This window comes from Arabidopsis lyrata, assembly GCF_000004255.2.
Source record: "Arabidopsis lyrata subsp. lyrata unplaced genomic scaffold ARALYscaffold_4, whole genome shotgun sequence".
Lineage (NCBI taxonomy): Eukaryota > Viridiplantae > Streptophyta > Magnoliopsida > Brassicales > Brassicaceae > Arabidopsis > Arabidopsis lyrata.
In genome coordinates this window covers 18,277,454-18,295,692 of record NW_003302552.1, presented here as the reverse complement: position 1 = coordinate 18,295,692, position 18,239 = coordinate 18,277,454, and the positions used below count along the sequence as shown (strand labels likewise).

Sequence of the window (18,239 nt, the reverse complement as noted above, 5' to 3'; positions counted from 1 at the left end):
ACTTGTTTCTCCTCACAGCCCAGGAGGAGGAGGTCTTGCTCTCCTTTGGAAGCAACACATTGATATAGATGTTCTCTCTGCCTGCTCAAATTTCATAGATACACGTATCAGAGCTGAAGGAAAATCTTTTTTCGCATCCTTTGTTTATGGAGAACCTGACAAAACAAAAAGAAAAGCTATTTGGGATCAGCTCTCAGCCATAGGTCAGTCAAGAGCAGAGCCTTGGTACTTAACTGGAGATTTTAATGACATTATAAACTCCACTGAAAAGCAAGGAGGCCCGGAACGACCTGAAGGATCATTCATTGACTTCAGAACCTTCCTCTCAGAATGTGATCTCTTTGATCTATAACACTCAAGCAACTTCCTTTCATGGAGAGGGCAGAGATATGAGCATTTGGTTCTCTGTAGACTGGACAGAGCCCTATCTAATAGTGCCTTGGCTGAAGCCTATCCATCGGGTCGATGTGAATATCTCCAGTTTGAAGGTTCTGACCATAGACCTTTAATCACCTACTTCAGCCTGAAACAGAAAAGACGCAAAGGTATTTTCAGGTATGACCGTAGACTCAGGGACAATAAAGAGATATCTCAAATCATCATACAAAACTGGCAACCAGATAATCAAGAGGAGGAAGTTGAATCAAAACTAAGCCGATGTAGGAGAGCAATAATTACCTGGAGTAGAGAGGCTAATGTTAATAGCAAAAAAGCAAATTGAAGATGCCCGCAGCAGACTTGATCTAGCTATGAGCAATCCTCTATCCACCAGTCTACAAATTGCCTCTATCAACAATGATTTGAAAGCTGCCTACAAAAAGGAAGAAGAGTTTTGGAAACAAAGAAGTCGTCAACTATGGCTAACGCTAGGTGACAAAAACTCTGGATACTTTCATGCTATCACAAAAGGCAGAAAAGCAATGAATAAATTTGCTGTTATTGAAGACGATGCAGGAAAAAGCTTCTATGAGGAAGCACAAATCCTAAAAGTCATCTCTGAATATTACCAGAATCTTTTCAGTTCCCAAGAAGGAGAAAGAACTGCAACCATCTTTGAGGCTCTCTCACCATGTATCTCAGAGACTACCAACTTGTCACTGATTGAACTACCCTCACCAAAAGAGATAAAGAAAGCTTGCTTCTCCATCCATCTTGACAAGGCACAAGGACCCGATGGGTTCTCTGCAAGTTTCTTTCATACACACTGGAATACAGTTGGACCGCAAATCATTCAAGAAATCCAGAATTTCTTCTCATCAGGGATCCTGCCAAGAAATATCAATGCTACCCATGTGAGACTTATCCCAAAAATTTCAAGTCCAAATAAAATGGCGGATTATAGGCCTATAGCTCTCTGTACAGTTTTCTACAAAATCATAGCAAAAATCCTTACAATGAGACTTCAGCCAATTCTCCACAGCCTAGTTGCAGAGAATCAATCTGCTTTTGGCCCTCAGCGTGCAATCTCAGACAACGTGCTCATTACCCATGAAGCTCTACATTACCTACACTCTTCAGATGCAAAAAAAAGATGTTACATGGCCGTCAAGACGGACATGAGCAAGGCCTACGACAGAATTGAGTGGGAGTTCATTAGCTTAGTTCTTGAGAGACTTGGTTTTCACCAAACATGGAGGAACTGGATAATGCAATGTGTGACCACAGTTAACTATTCATACCTGCTGAATGGGATAGCTCAAGGCTCAGTCCTTCCACAGAGAGGAATACGCCAAGGAGATCCTCTTTCTCCATACCTGTTCATCCTCTGCAGTGAAGTGCTCCCGGGACTCTGCAACAAAGCACAAATGGAAAATAAACTCACAGGAATCAAAGTTGGGAAAAAGAGTCCACGGATCAGCCACCTATTATTTGCAGATGATACCATGTTCTTCTGTAAATCAGATAATCAAAACTACGACACTTTATTGGAGATTCTGAAGAAGTATGAGCTTGCTTCTGGTCAGATGATCAATCCTCTGAAGTCAGCCATCACATTTTCTGCAAAAACTCCTTCTAAAATCAAAGAAAAAGTCAAGACTCAATTGGGCATTCAGAGAGAAGGAGGGCTGGGGAAATATCTGGGTTTGCCGCCTGAACTATTTGGAAGAAAAAAGAGAGACTTATTCACCTTAATAGTAGACAGGATCCGTCAACGTGCTTGCAGCTGGTCTTCACGTTTTCTGTCTACAGCAGGAAAGGTCACCATGTTAAAATCTGTTTTGGCCGCCATGCCAACCTACACGATGACCTGCTTTAAACTCCCAAACTCCCTTTATAAGCGCATCCAATCTGCATTGACTCGTTTTTGGTGGGACTCAAGCATGAACAAGAAGAGAATGTGCTGGCTATCATGGCAAAAACTCACCAAAGCAAAAGGAGAAGGCGGGCTAGGATTCAGAGATCTTCAAAGCTTTAATGACGCTCTTCTTGCAAAAGTTAGCTGGCGAATCCTTACAAAACCAACCTGTCTGCTGGCCAGAACACTCTTGGGAAAATACTGTCATACCACTCCTTTCCTAGACAGCTCTGTCCCAAGCTCCTCTTCCCATGGATGGAGAGGAATCTGCATAGGCAAGGAGCTGTTAAAAACACAACTGGGTAAAGTATTAGGTAATGGGTCCTCAACCTTTATCTGGGATGATCCTTGGATCTCTCTTACTTCCCCACGCATGCCTATGGGTCCACCTACAGAAGATTCACATCGTCTCACACTGGACTATCTAATCTCCCCTGAATCTCTTGACTGGAACAAGGAAAAAATCAAGCAACTCCTTCCAGAACTTGAAAGAGAGATATTGGAGATCAAACTAAGTAAACTAGGTGATGTGGACGCTTATGCCTGGCTCCCTGCAAAGAATGGCGTATACACTGCGAAATCCGGGTACTACACCAGTGTTAGTACAAAACCTGAGGAGACAACCCCGCAGCACGATTCTCTTAAAGATTTCAACTGGAAGATGCTTATTTGGAATACTCATTGCTCCCCAAAATCAAAATTCTTTCTTTGGAAAACAGTTCGCGGAGCATTACCAGTTGGAGAAAACTTACGCCACAGAGGTATCAATGCGACAGCTAATTGCCCTTTCTGTGGAGAAATTGAAAGCACTCTACATCTCTTTTTCACCTGCAATTTTGCAAAACAAGTGTGGGCACTAGCTCCTCTCAAATTCCCTTTGGACCCCCATCGTTTGACTTCCTTCAGAGAGGGAATTGAAAAAGCAAGAGACTTAATCTGCTTACCACCAACGGGCATCGGCCTTGGCCCTCTTCATCCCTGGATTCTATGGAAAATCTGGGTGGCCCGAAACCAACAGATCTTCGATCATCGCCATGATCCTCCTCAAGAAACTCTAACTCAGGCGATCTTCCTTGCCCAGGAGTGGCAATCTGCTCAGACTCGGATCGAGAAACCAACACCAAAGTGTTTCCCGGAGCTGACTCCATGACCTGATCTTGAACTCATCGTTTACCACTCGGATGCGGCTTGGGATGCAGAGTCAAAGACGGCGGGACTGGGTTGGATCTTCACAAAGTAGGCCTCGGGACTGAAACAGCAAGGATCATCGACATCGATACATATCCGATCACCTCTTATGGCAGAAGCCCTCGCTGTGCACCTCGCTCTCACTCACGCTGCAGATCTAGGGTTCACCAAACTCTTTCTAGCTTCAGATTCAAAACAATTGATAGAAGCCATCAATTCGGAGACTCCTTTGAACGAGCTCCACGGGATTCTCCACGATATCATGATCCTTTCTTCATCTTTTCAAGCAATTTCTTTTAAGTTTATCCCTAGAGAGAAAAACAGAGAAGCTGATGCCTTGGCTAAGCTTTCTCTTCGAAACTTTGTATCAGCTTTTATTTAATTAATGAAATGGAAAAATCTTTGCCCAAAAAAAAAAAAGAAAGTATTGTCAGACATTCGCAATTCACGAAGAAAGTACAGCCCAACTCGTCTTCAAGCTCCTTTTAGCTCGTTCTATTTTACCATCAGTTCGGCTTTAATTCTCATTAACTGCTTCGACGAGATAACCCCTTGTAATTCGACTATTTTGTCTAAGTTTGGGCTCGTTTATTAAAAGAGAGAGTCTTTTTACTTCCCTTGAGATCTCCATTCAGACTAGTGTGATATTGTGCATCAACATCAAATAAGAGGCATAACCATTCGTTTACACCTCCAACTTGTTATGACCTAATTTGGTCCATTATGTGGCCATTTACCTAGTTTCGGTTGATTTATTCATCGACAATGACTCCCCAACAGGCAACAAATAATATTTTCATTTCAAAATTGAGTGATCTAACAGAAGGAAAAAAAACTCGCAAAAGTTATTCACATGGATAACTGTCTAGAGGAAAACAAAACAAGGTTTTCTAAAATATTATTTACGAGATACATATCGACGTAGTCAAGCTGTAGATCTTGTAGAGAGTTCTATTAAGAGCACCTTTCATATGAGAAGGTAACTAGTTTAGAAGCTACATAGTTTTCAGGAAGATTATCTTTTGTAGATACAAGTGAACAAAAGTTTATATTTTTGTAGACACAAGTGAACAAAAGTTATTAGTTATTTGAAATTGTCTTAACAATTTTTTTTTATTTTGTAACCACAACTGAACGTACATTCTTACGCTACTAGCTTGTTTGCCCAACGAAGATTGGAATGGTCCAAACAACAGTTTCTTTTTGTACCACCATTCATTCTCTCAAATCCTAACCACTCTCAAGGAAAAAAAAACAAACAACGAGATGTCTTCGTCGAGTGTAGAACAACACATAGTCCAACATTTTACCCATATCCATCCACTAACGAAGGTTGACGAATATCGCAAGTTCACATGCGGTGGCTGTAAAACCAACGGCTTTGGGAAGACCTATCGATGTGCCCTGTGCGACTATGATCTTCACGACCATTGTGCCATGTGTCCCTCTACCCTCATAAGCTTTATTCATCCACAACATGAGCTCCAGCTAGTTTTCAATGGACCAGAACATATGTGCAACATCTGCCACAGATTGGTCGAGGGAGTTTATTACCATTGCGAGACTTGTGGTTTCGATGTCCATCCACTCTGCACACAGCATCATCAGCACGTGAGCTCCGTGCCTCACCCGGCTCATCTCTTAGAGCTGAGTCAGTGTGGAGCGAGCAACACGTGCATGGTTTGCCGAGGCGCAATCTTATCCTGGCGGTACAAGTGGGGTCCATGCATGCTAGATGTTCACGTGGAATGCGTTAATTCGTCTGCACCAGCTACTACAGAATCTCAAATGGATTTGAGCACTACAAATAAAGGTCAAGTGTCGGGTCCGAGTAAAAGAAGAAGAGTGTTTAGATTTTTGAAGGATTTAACGGTTGAAGTTGTCTGCACTGTCATCGCAGAAAGGTAGGCCGAACTCGGTCTTTAGCGCCTTGCTTTAAAATGTGCACGTCTTTATTATTATGCTATTATGTTTCATTTCTCTATTGTTAATGTTTGCTTCTGTTTTCTCTCAATACAATAAATTTACAAAATGTTATGAGGTGAGCAAAACAATCCCTATTGAGCTGACTCGAACCAAAACCAAATTTCCAAACCCCAAATTCATCAATCAGAATAACAAAATTCACCAATCCAAAAAGAAAAAAAAAATCATCAATCCTATGTTTAATCTCAAAAAACTTGGATAGCATGTCATCATGTATGGACCAATGATAAACATTGAAATGTTGTGTGATCATGTCGTCATCCTTTTTTTTTTTTTTGTGTTGTAGTCATGTCACCTATAAGGCTATAACAAAAGGAACACTATTTACTCGTAGCAACATGTCGATGTCGTTGTTGATCGTTGATGACTACAAAGTAAACATGATTTAGCCATTAACAAAATGAACATAACAGAACATTGATAATTGTTATACAATATATATCACCATTTTTGAAATGCATTGTGTACCATGCATCTAACGAAATGGACTCCTGCACCATTGTTACGTCAATCAAGTCGGAAAACAAGATCTCGAACTATATGGAATCATTCAAGATATTTGTTCTGTCCTAGAATTTGTTCCTAAGAGCAGCCAATGTATTAGCCGGTTCTCTTTAGTTCTTAAACTTTTCACTTGCTCTAAATTGGCTTGTGATTTCATATGTAGATTTTTATGTTTGATTTTTCTAAGTATATCTAATAGAAATTCATTGGAAAAAATATATATATATATATGAAGTTGTGTTACTAATTCTAAGAATCCAAACCGTCCAACTAGACCTCTAATATATATATAAGCCTCATTATATATGATCCGTTATTTGGCCATTTACTTTTGTCTCGATCAACTTATGAATATATTGATAGTCAGCCAATTGTTCTTTTTTCTTGCTGGCTTTAGACTCCTGGCGTCAACAATGACTCCTCCAACAGGCAGCAAAATTTTAATTCGAAACTGAGTGCGACTAATGGTGGGAAAAAATAATAATAATCGTAAGACTTGTTGTTAATTACTCCGAAAAAACCCTTGAACCCAAGCTTTGATCATTAAAAAATAGAGCAGTGGCTCAAAAAAGAAGTCACATTGACCAGTCAACTAGCCTATGTCAACTAAACTGCTCTACCACATTCTAGTAGTTTCTAGTTTCTGACGAATGAGTTAAAGTTATTATTCGTAGAGCGCAAGTAAACAAAAGTTTATACTTTTGTAAACACAAGTGAACAAAACTTATTATTTATCTGAAATGGTCTAACAAAATTTTATATTTTGTAACGAAAACTAATCAAAAGTTCTTGGTTGTTTCCCAAACAATTCCCCAAACAATTCTTGGGACTGGTCTATAAAATTCTCTAAATCCTAACCATTCTCAAGAAAACCAAAAAAAAACAACCGATATGTCTTCGTCGAGGCGAGAACAGCAAGTAGTCCAACATTTTACCCATATCCATCGATTAACAAAGGTTGACGGATATGGTGAGTTCACATGCGGTGGCTGCAAAACCTACGGCTTTGGAAAGACCTACCGTTGCACCCACTGCGACTACAATCTTCACGATCATTGTGCCACGTGCCCCCCTACCCTCTCCAGCTTTATGCATCCACAGCACAAGCTCCGGCTAGTCTTTAAGGGACCAGAACAGGCGCACCAAAACAGACGTATGTGCGACATCTGCGACGAATCAGCCGAGGGACTCTATTACCAGTGTGAGCCTTGTGGCTTCGACGTTCACCCACTCTGCACGCAGCTGCCTCAGCGCGTGAGACACGTGCCTCACCCGGCTCATCTCTTAGAGTTGAGTCATTGGGGAGCGAGCAACACGTGCATTGTTTGTCGCGGTGCGATCAAGTCTTGGCGGTACAAGTGCGGTCCATGCAGGGTAGATGTTCACATGGAATGCGTTGATTCATCTACCTCGGTAGCAGCAACGGGAATTCAGCAAAGGGGTTTTGGACAGCAATTTGAGTTTTCTCAATATCACCAGCCTTATTACAATTACGGATACAATTACGGATATATAAATCAAGGTCAGGTTCAAGAGTCGGGTCCGAGTATAGGGAGAAGGATGTATAAGGTTTTGATGGCTCTGACGCTTGGGGTTGCTTGCAATATCATCGCTGGGCCGGCCGCCCAGGTCGTTATGGGAGGCTTTTGAAATGGCACGTCTCCAACGTCACACCATTATATGTGTCTTTTTCTCTAAATAATGTTTATGTTTGCTTTCTTTCTTTGTTTGACACAACAATTTACAAAATGTACGTGTTGCCATTTTCAATATACACAATATACTATGATAACTTGCATCCAAAGTTCGTAGTAATTAAATAAGCGTCAAGGGACATCAATGTCTTCTCTGAATATAATATTGAAAACGTACGTAGGAGTACCACTGGAGAGAGTTTATATGAGTAAATGTTGTGCCTCTCCGTAAGAAACAAGTTGCATTACTAATAAATTGATGACAATTCGGTGAATGATCTGGCACACGCACATCCATCCAATGATAAGTCTCATATCTCACCCGTCTCAGAGTTCTTCAAGAGTCTCATAAGGACTCTCGATCTCGTCAATGACATGCCACTCACCAACCTACAGTGGCGGAGCCAAGCCTGAATTGTTTTTAACTGGAGTCAAAAAAAAATACTAGAAAATAGTCTATAAACTGCTTAAAATATTAATAATTGTATCCAATGTTTACCATACTTTAAAACATTTTTTTAATCACTGTTTCATTTGTTACATTTTCAAATAATTTTTTAAAAAAAGACAAAACTAGACGATCATTTAGAAATTGATCACCGATGCAATTTCGTAATACCATCTCCACAATTTTCATCTCGAAAAACATCTCTCAGAAAACAAAACTACAAAGTAAAAGTAAACTAAAAAAACAGTAACAAAAACTTATAGTGTAAATATAAAATCTATAATTTTATCAGAATTTAAGTCACCTAATTTCTATTTTAACTAAAATCTAGAATATAGTAAGGCTACCTACTACTGATTATTACACAAAAGTATGATACATGTCTTCTTATACATTGCCGTGAAGAAGCAACAATTAACCGTTTAGAGATTTGGATGAATTTGTTTAATAACCCATGTAAATTATAAAAGTTGCAATAACCTTTTGGGTTTTGATTTACACGGTGAATATAATTTTTAAAGGTTTTGGACCTTTTTACATTTCATGTATTTAAATTAGTTGGGTTAGTGGGGCCAATTAAAAAATTTAACTGGGTTCATGAGGATTAATGTTAATAATATATAATATAATTTTGCAAATTAGTAGGGGTCAACTGACCCCATTATCAACACAGTGCCTCCGCCCCTGCCAACCTACCATGTAGCATTGACACACACATCTTCCATTTTAGATAACCCGAGCCCATGAGCAAAACAAACGGTTTTAACCTATCAAGGCTCGGCCTATAGGGGTAGATAGAGGTGCGACGGCCCGAAGTTTTGTTTTCTATGAAAAATATTCATTAAAAAGGTCCATATATTTGTCTCGAAAAATTAAATATAACCCAAAATTAAGTATAAAAAACGCAGAAATTTTTACAAAAAACTATAAAAAAGCCCAAAATTTTGAAAATAATTTTTTTTAAAACAAAACGCCCAAAACATTTATTAAAATATAGTTACAAAAAAGCTTATAACTGATGAAAAGCCGAAAACATAGTTTTTCGCCCAAAGGCCTTCATTTTATTTGGGCCGGGACTTGCCGGTTCAACCTCGGAAAACTTGGATAACATGTTATCAGATATGGACCAATTGAAAACTACGAAATTCTGTTTGATCCTTCTGTGTTTATGAGTTCTATTTGGAAGATCATCTTGACCCATTTGGAGACCTCAGCGCAGTGCAACTTGTGTAGGAGTCTTGCCTTAACTTCTCGACAACCACACATAGAATCGGGTTCTTCAGAACATTGTTCTTGAGCCATGTTGTCCTTAGAGAATCGAACAGTGAGTATCCATACAAAATCAACTAAAGCTTAATTTTCAAGATCTTTTGTCAATTTTGCAAAAAGGATGTGGATATGTAACATTATGTTTGTAGGGATATTTTATAATATTTTTAATTTTTGTTTAAAAATAAATCTATGGCTAAAGGGTAGTGGGAACATGAATTCTATATTGGCTAGTCATGGTCACTTAATAATGGTAAAAATCTTGCCCCCGGCAGCACATGTGGCCGGCCACTCATATTCTTATCTGTTTTGAGCTCCAGACAATGATATAACAATTGTGTGTGAGTGAAATGTTAGGAGACACAACCGACGGCTCACCTCATTCGATCAATAGATAGAAAATACGAAACAGGCTAGCCTCCGTTCGATACCACGACTGCCCGTGGCTTGCAACCTTCTCCAACGTTAAGTATGAAAAATAATACAACTTAAAAACTAAATGTTCTTTGATTAGATAATTAGGATCAAATGTTGTCGGTAATATATATCAAATTAATACCCTTAAAATTGAGTTGATATCTCGTTGAGTTGTAGGAGATCTAGACTAGATCATCTAGTGCTTACTGTATTCGTCGATTGACCTTTTGTAGTTTCCGGTTGAAGGTTGAGCTGGTTTAGTGTGACTCGTCAATTTCCTTTGATGTCTCCAAACCATTTAACCATTTGATGTTTTAGACCATTTCAACCATTCCGTATCTTTCTTTCAATTAATTGCCATTTGATCATATTTTAGGTCCACATGTCAAAGACTTTTCTTACTCTTCTGACATCGTACGCGTGGCCTAATAATTATCCTACAACTTGTCGGGATCTTCCCAGATAATCCTTATTAGGCTTTCCAAACCCAATTCAACCCCCCATAGTATGATATTGTCCGCTTTAAGTCTAAATGCTCAAGTCCACACTGATTTGTTATCGGGCTTCTTCCCAAAAGGCTTCATACTAATTGGAGTTGGATTTTATTTATATATTAGAAACTTCTTTTTCTAAACTTCCGATGTGGGATGTTGGTTTGTACCCAACAAACTCCCCTTCAAACCAAGGACCACGAACATTGGGCCTCCTCTTCAGCGAAACCTAGGCACCCTAACTCGGCACTTTCTTATTCGCGAAGTTCTTGAGGCACCTTCTTATCGTGTCACATTTGAGGGCTTCCCCACACCGAATTTTAGTCCACACCCCTAAGTCTATATTTTTCAACCTAGGCTCTGATACCATTTATTGGGCTTTCCAAACCCAATCCAACTCCCCATAGTATGATATTGTCCGCTTTGGATCTAAATGCTCAAGTCCACACGGATTTGTTATTGGGCTTCTTCCCAAAATACCTCATACTAATTGGAGTTGGACTTTACTTATATATTAGAAACTTGTTTTTCTATACTTCTGATGTGGGACGTAGGTTTGTACCCAAAAATCCTCAAGTCCAGATAACCATACGATGCTTTGGACCTCTCCACTATCTTCCATTTTCTTTATTTCAGTGATAAATGCCAAAAATTCATCTTGCTCTTATAACTCTCTTGGAGTCCTACATATATATATATATATAGCCTAATATGTTTCTTTTTTTTTTTCATTAGCATTAGCGTTAGTGTCCAAGTAAAATCCGACTAATCCATATATGAATAGACTTTTTTACAATTTTTTCCACAAACCACACTTCAGCAGATAAACAATTAGAATGAAAGTTTAAAAGTCTAGTGACCATCTGAAGTTGAATCAATACCCATAATTTTTGGGAACTTATGTCCTGGACCACCCAATCACCATTCACCATACGCTAGTTTATAGTAATTGCCTAGTTGGTTCTTATATCTAGGATATGACTTGTCGGGTTCTTTCGATGTCTCCAACTCTTAATAGTCTTCGACCATTTCCACTATTTCCATTTTTTTAAAAAAATTTTGTTTATTTTTTATAATTCGCCACTTGATCACCATGTCCGGTCCACATGGCAAAGACTCTTCTTACTCTCTCGTACGTCCATGTGGCCTATTAATTTGTTGTTAGCCTTAGGAAGTTAAGAACACCTTGTTTGACATATCCACATAATTTTGATACGCATATCTTGTTTATGTTCCAAAATAAATTTGATTTTTGAATATTCCTGATGTAAATTCTTTGAAATATTTATGTTTTAACCAAGTCTAATTTTCCATATAAAAATATATTTCAAACCTTCGACGAAACTTTTTGTTTTCTTGAGTTTAGATTCAACAAGATACATATAGACAAAAGAAATTCAATTGGAATTTTAAAATCTGTGAATGAAGAAGAAAAACCTAAGACCAAACTAAAAAAAAAAATCCATCTGGCTGACCTTGAATTTATAATATCGGATCAGGATTCTAAACTTAAAAGTCGGTTACTTCCTCCGAACTATGCATATATCATTTTAAAAATAACATTTGCAAATCTAATGCAACTTTGGTAATAATGAGATTTCCTCTTTTTCTCATGTGTTTTGTGCCACTTTGTTTTTTTTTTTTTTTTTTTTTTTTTGCAAGGTAGTAAAGTATAGGTCTAATTTTTTTGTAAAGCCTGAAGCCCTGAACATTTCATTCTTTAATGATATTTACAAGTTTATAAATAAAAAATAACATTTGCATGATGTAGGGAAAACGAGTTTACAAAATCTACTACTAAACTACTACTCGTCAGTACAGAAACAGAAATCCGGACTAACAAGGTCTTAACCGCATGCTAAATACGTACGTTAGGCAAACCAAAGATGAACATTGTTAGGGAACCCATTGTGATACATAAGGCATAAGCAAGAACATAACTTTTTTTTCTTCAAGTCCCATAAAAATCAAAGCTGCCTCACACAAGTATCAAACTGAACTAAAGAACGACACTTTTCATGAACCCAACACAGCTTAACCGATAAATTTAACAGTGACCAGTTGAATTTATTTGAGATAAAACATAGAGGTATTTATATCTTGTATGATTTAATAAATCCGAAAATATTAACTAAATTTAGAATCATTATGAATTAAGTATGCTACTGCATGAATGTGATTTTAAACTAGAATCTCGTAGTAGAAGAATGACATCAGCATAAGCTGTCACGTTTCCAAGGAGTATTTGAGTAATTAGCCCTAATTTAAAATTTTAATTTGGCTTTTGGCTACACTACAATATTTGTGCTTTTCACAAAGTCAGTCGTCTAATAAGCCACAGAGTCAGAGTCGTCTAAAAAGAGCCAACCAAATACAGAGAGTTTTTAACATTTCCTGAAGTTATCGATGTGAAAAATATATTGGAAGGCACGTACTACCAATCAATGGTTATCTAGCTAGTTCGGTTCGAGATAGTTTTCTAATTGGTGAGGCAGTGAGCTGAAACAGGACTGGATAACCGTTGATTTTTCAAGTCAACCACAAGAATTTTGGCCTACTAGAATTTTGCATGGGATTGTGTCCGTATGGACCATATTAACCGGTTGTTTTTTTTTCTTCCTTGATAATTGTTGCCTATAAAACCACCACTCACTCTCGCAAATCTTAACAATTATCAAGGAAAAAAGAAAGAACGAAATGTCTTCGTCGAAGCCAGAACAAGAAGTACTACAACACTTCAACCATATCCACCCATTAAAGTTGGTTACCTCTGGTCCCTTCAAATGCAATGGCTGCAACCAGGGGTGGACCCACGTTGGTGGAAAGGGGTGCAGTTGCACCGGGTAATATATAAATTGTTGTGATTTTGCATTATATACATTGATGCAATTGGTTCAGTGGTTATAAGATATACCCTATAACCATGAGGTTGAGGGTTCAATTCCCCACAAGTGTATTTTTTTGCACTGGGTAAAACTTTTGGCTGGGTCCGCTACAACCTTCTCGACTCTGGAAAGACGTACTACTGCGCCAAGTGTGACTACCATCTTCACGACCACTGTGCCTCGTGTCCTCCTACCCTCCACAACTATATGCATCCACAGCACGAGCTCCAGCTAGTCTTCAAAGGACCAGAACATTATTGCGACATCTGCACTAAATCAGTCCAGGGGCTCTATTACCGTTGTAACGCTTGCGATTTCGATGCCCATGCAGTCTGCGCACTGCTGACTGAGGGTCTAGAGCCGCGTCACTCTAAAAGAGAAAGAGCGGCTCGCTTCTTGAAGAACGTAGGGCTTGGGGTTGTTAGCAATATCATCGCTTCGCCAATTTCCGACATCCTTAAACAGATGTTTTGAAATGGCACGTCAGTAAATTTATGCCATTAAGGTCTGGCACAGTGTCGGCCCGGTAAATTTGGGTGCCCTAATCAAAATTAAAGTCCATAAAAAAAATTATTTTAAATTAGATTTTTACTATTAAAAAGAATGTTATAGTTGTCTCTAAAAGTCCACAATATTTTTAAAAGGCCCTACAAAAATTATTGTATATAAGAAAACTTAACAAATTTTTAGGTAAAAAGGCCCTCAAATTTTGAGGCCCTAATCGGTGGCTTCGGTGGCTTGCCCTCTGCGCCGGCCCTGGTCTGGCACGTCTGTTTCCTACTTTCTATTCAATAAATTTACTGTGAATTTACACACACAAAAAACAAAAAAAAAGTTTATTGCATGTTGTCAAAGATCCCCCTTTATGATTATAATATTTGATATTGATTCAGTTATAGAAACCTTGTAATTATCATTCTCTAGAATCTTCAGCTGTAATTGCTATATAATGTCTTTGTACACTTTATTGGAAATAATAAGAAAGAATCACTCCAGCTCAATTAATTTGGAGTCCATGTACAAATTTTAAAAATGGGTCTTTTCTTCATACAAAAAAAACAAATGGGCATTTTTCATGTTAAAAAACCTTTAAAATTGGCCTTTTCATACTAAAGAAAATATGTAGGCTTTTTTCATACTAAAAATATCTTAAAATCTTAAAAATTACCCCTTTTTTTTACTAAAAAATAAATTTGGACTCTTAAATTTACTTCAAAAAAATTTGGCCCTGTACATTTGCTCTTCAAACACTCCCCATACGCCGGCCCTGCTCACTACATGGTAATCAGAGCATAAACGATATTCCAATTTTTTTGTAAGTGAGGAGACACAACCGACGGCTCACCTCATTCGATCAATAGATAGAAAATACGAAACAGGCTAGCCTCCGTTCGATACCACGACTGCCCGTGGCTTGCAACCTTCTCCAACGTTAAGTATGAAAAATAATACAACTTAAAAACTAAATGTTCTTTGATTAGATAATTAGGATCAAATGTTGTCGGTAATATATATCAAATTAATACCCTTAAAATTGAGTTGATATCTCGTTGAGTTGTAGGAGATCTAGACTAGATCATCTAGTGCTTACTGTATTCGTCGATTGACCTTTTGTAGTTTCCGGTTGAAGGTTGAGCTGGTTTAGTGTGACTCGTCAATTTCCTTTGATGTCTCCAAACCATTTAACCATTTGATGTTTTAGACCATTTCAACCATTCCGTATCTTTCTTTCAATTAATTGCCATTTGATCATATTTTAGGTCCACATGTCAAAGACTTTTCTTACTCTTCTGACATCGTACGCGTGGCCTAATAATTATCCTACAACTTGTCGGGATCTTCCCAGATAATCCTTATTAGGCTTTCCAAACCCAATTCAACCCCCCATAGTATGATATTGTCCGCTTTAAGTCTAAATGCTCAAGTCCACACTGATTTGTTATCGGGCTTCTTCCCAAAAGGCTTCATACTAATTGGAGTTGGACTTTATTTATATATTAGAAACTTCTTTTTCTAAACTTCCGATGTGGGATGTTGGTTTGTACCCAACAAACTCCCCTTCAAACCAAGGACCACGAACATTGGGCCTCCTCTTCAGCGAAACCTAGGCACCCTAACTCGGCACTTTCTTATTCGCGAAGTTCTTGAGGCACCTTCTTATCGTGTCACATTTGAGGGCTTCCCCACACCGCATTCTAGTCCACACCCCTAAGTCTATATCTTTCAACCTAGGCTCTGATACCATTTATTGGGCTTTCCAAACCCAATCCAACTCCCCATAGTATGATATTGTCCGCTTTGGATCTAAATGCTCAAGTCCACACGGATTTGTTATTGGGCTTCTTCCCAAAATACCTCATACTAATTGGAGTTGGACTTTACTTATATATTAGAAACTTGTTTTTCTATACTTCTGATGTGGGACGTAGGTTTGTACCCAAAAATCCTCAAGTCCAGATAACCATACGATGCTTTGGACCTCTCCACTATCTTCCATTTTCTTTATTTCAGTGATAAATGCCAAAAATTCATCTTGCTCTTATAACTCTCTTGGAGTCCTACATATATATATATATATATAGCCTAATATGTTTCTTTTTTTTTTTCATTAGCATTAGCGTTAGTGTCCAAGTAAAATCCGACTAATCCATATATGAATAGACTTTTTTACAATTTTTTCCACAAACCACACTTCAGCAGATAAACAATTAGAATGAAAGTTTAAAAGTCTAGTGACCATCTGAAGTTGAATCAATACCCATAATTTTTGGGAACTTATGTCCTGGACCACCCAATCACCATTCACCATACGCTAGTTTATAGTAATTGCCTAGTTGGTTCTTATATCTAGGATATGACTTGTCGGGTTCTTTCGATGTCTCCAACTCTTAATAGTCTTCGACCATTTCCACTATTTCCATTTTTTTAAAAAAATTTTGTTTATTTTTTATAATTCGCCACTTGATCACCATGTCCGGTCCACATGGCAAAGACTCTTCTTACTCTCTCGTACGTCCATGTGGCCTATTAATTTGTTGTTAGCCTTAGGAAGTTAAGAACACCTTGTTTGACATATCCACATAATTTTGATACGCATATCTTGTTTATGTTCCAAAATAAATTTGATTTTTGAATATTCCTGATGTAAATTCTTTGAAATATTTATGTTTTAACCAAGTCTAATTTTCCATATAAAAATATATTTCAAACCTTCGACGAAACTTTTTGTTTTCTTGAGTTTAGATTCAACAAGATACATATAGACAAAAGAAATTCAATTGGAATTTTAAAATCTGTGAATGAAGAAGAAAAACCTAAGACCAAACTAAAAAAAAAAAATCCATCTGGCTGACCTTGAATTTATAATATCGGATCAGGATTCTAAACTTAAAAGTCGGTTACTTCCTCCGAACTATGCATATATCATTTTAAAAATAACATTTGCAAATCTAATGCAACTTTGGTAATAATGAGATTTCCTCTTTTTCTCATGTGTTTTGTGCCACTTTGTTTTTTTTTTTTTTTTTTTTTTTTGCAAGGTAGTAAAGTATAGGTCTAATTTTTTTGTAAAGCCTGAAGCCCTGAACATTTCATTCTTTAATGATATTTACAAGTTTATAAATAAAAAATAACATTTGCATGATGTAGGGAAAACGAGTTTACAAAATCTACTCCTAAACTACTACTCGTCAGTACAGAAACAGACATCCGGACTAACAAGGTCTTAACCGCATGCTAAATACGTACGTTAGGCAAACCAAAGATGAACATTGTTAGGGAACCCATTGTGATACATAAGGCATAAGCAAGAACATAACTTTTTTTTCTTCAAGTCCCATAAAAATCAAAGCTGCCTCACACAAGTATCAAACTGAACTAAAGAACGACACTTTTCATGAACCCAACACAGCTTAACCGATAAATTTAACAGTGACCAGTTGAATTTATTTGAGATAAAACATAGAGGTATTTATATCTTGTATGATTTAATAAATCCGAAAATATTAACTAAATTTAGAATCATTATGAATTAAGTATGCTACTGCATGAATGTGATTTTAAACTAGAATCTCGTAGTAGAAGAATGACATCAGCATAAGCTGTCACGTTTCCAAGGAGTATTTGAGTAATTAGCCCTAATTTAAAATTTTAATTTGGCTTTTGGCTACACTACAATATTTGTGCTTTTCACAAAGTCAGTCGTCTAATAAGCCACAGAGTCAGAGTCGTCTAAAAAGAGCCAACCAAATACAGAGAGTTTTTAACATTTCCTGAAGTTATCGATGTGAAAAATATATTGGAAGGCACGTACTACCAATCAATGGTTATCTAGCTAGTTCGGTTCGAGATAGTTTTCTAATTGGTGAGGCAGTGAGCTGAAACAGGACTGGATAACCGTTGATTTTTCAAGTCAACCACAAGAATTTTGGCCTACTAGAATTTTGCATGGGATTGTGTCCGTATGGACCATATTAACCGGTTGTTTTTTTTTCTTCCTTGATAATTGTTGCCTATAAAACCACCACTCACTCTCGCAAATCTTAACAATTATCAAGGAAAAAAGAAAGAACGAAATGTCTTCGTCGAAGCCAGAACAAGAAGTACTACAACACTTCAACCATATCCACCCATTAAAGTTGGTTACCTCTGGTCCCTTCAAATGCAATGGCTGCAACCAGGGGTGGACCCACGTTGGTGGAAAGGGGTGCAGTTGCACCGGGTAATATATAAATTGTTGTGATTTTGCATTATATACATTGATGCAATTGGTTCAGTGGTTATAAGATATACCCTATAACCATGAGGTTGAGGGTTCAATTCCCCACAAGTGTATTTTTTTGCACTGGGTAAAACTTTTGGCTGGGTCCGCTACAACCTTCTCGACTCTGGAAAGACGTACTACTGCGCCAAGTGTGACTACCATCTTCACGACCACTGTGCCTCGTGTCCTCCTACCCTCCACAACTATATGCATCCACAGCACGAGCTCCAGCTAGTCTTCAAAGGACCAGAACATTATTGCGACATCTGCACTAAATCAGTCCAGGGGCTCTATACCGT

The 18,239-nt window shown here is 37.8% G+C and overlaps 2 protein-coding genes and 1 long non-coding RNA gene across 5 annotated transcripts; 2 read left to right on the top strand and 1 right to left on the bottom strand.

Moving 5' to 3' along the window:
* Positions 1–1,651: 1,651 nt before the first annotated feature.
* LOC110229397 lies at positions 1,652–3,432 on the bottom strand. Of its 3 annotated transcripts, none has more exons than XR_002332814.1 (5): positions 3,241–3,432; positions 3,031–3,152; positions 2,366–2,563; positions 2,129–2,236; positions 1,652–2,013 (listed from the first exon to the last, which is right to left on the bottom strand). It is a non-coding gene; the product is annotated as an uncharacterized LOC110229397 (long non-coding RNA). The 3 variants fall into 3 exon arrangements; XR_002332813.1 differs by having other exon boundaries at positions 3,031–3,124; XR_002332812.1 differs by lacking the exons at positions 3,031–3,152; positions 3,241–3,432 and adding an exon at positions 2,627–2,817.
* Positions 3,433–4,675: 1,243 nt separating this feature from the next.
* LOC110229303 lies at positions 4,676–5,392 on the top strand. Its single transcript, XM_021029086.1, has one exon. It carries the CDS (start codon positions 4,751–4,753, stop codon positions 5,390–5,392), a length of 642 nt encoding a protein of 213 aa, XP_020884745.1. The 5' UTR covers positions 4,676–4,750.
* Positions 5,393–6,655: 1,263 nt separating this feature from the next.
* LOC110229404 lies at positions 6,656–7,748 on the top strand. Its single transcript, XM_021029469.1, has one exon. The coding sequence runs from the start codon at positions 6,866–6,868 to the stop codon at positions 7,622–7,624; it is 759 nt and encodes a 252-aa protein (XP_020885128.1). The 5' UTR covers positions 6,656–6,865; the 3' UTR covers positions 7,625–7,748.
* Positions 7,749–18,239: the final 10,491 nt, after the last annotated feature.

Bases quoted from the DNA above. Each gene is read 5' to 3' on its own strand.
- LOC110229303 (XM_021029086.1), top strand. From the start codon at position 4,751: ATGTCTTCGTCGAGTGTAGAACAACACATAGTCCAACATTTTACCCAT.
- LOC110229404 (XM_021029469.1), top strand. From the start codon at position 6,866: ATGTCTTCGTCGAGGCGAGAACAGCAAGTAGTCCAACATTTTACCCAT.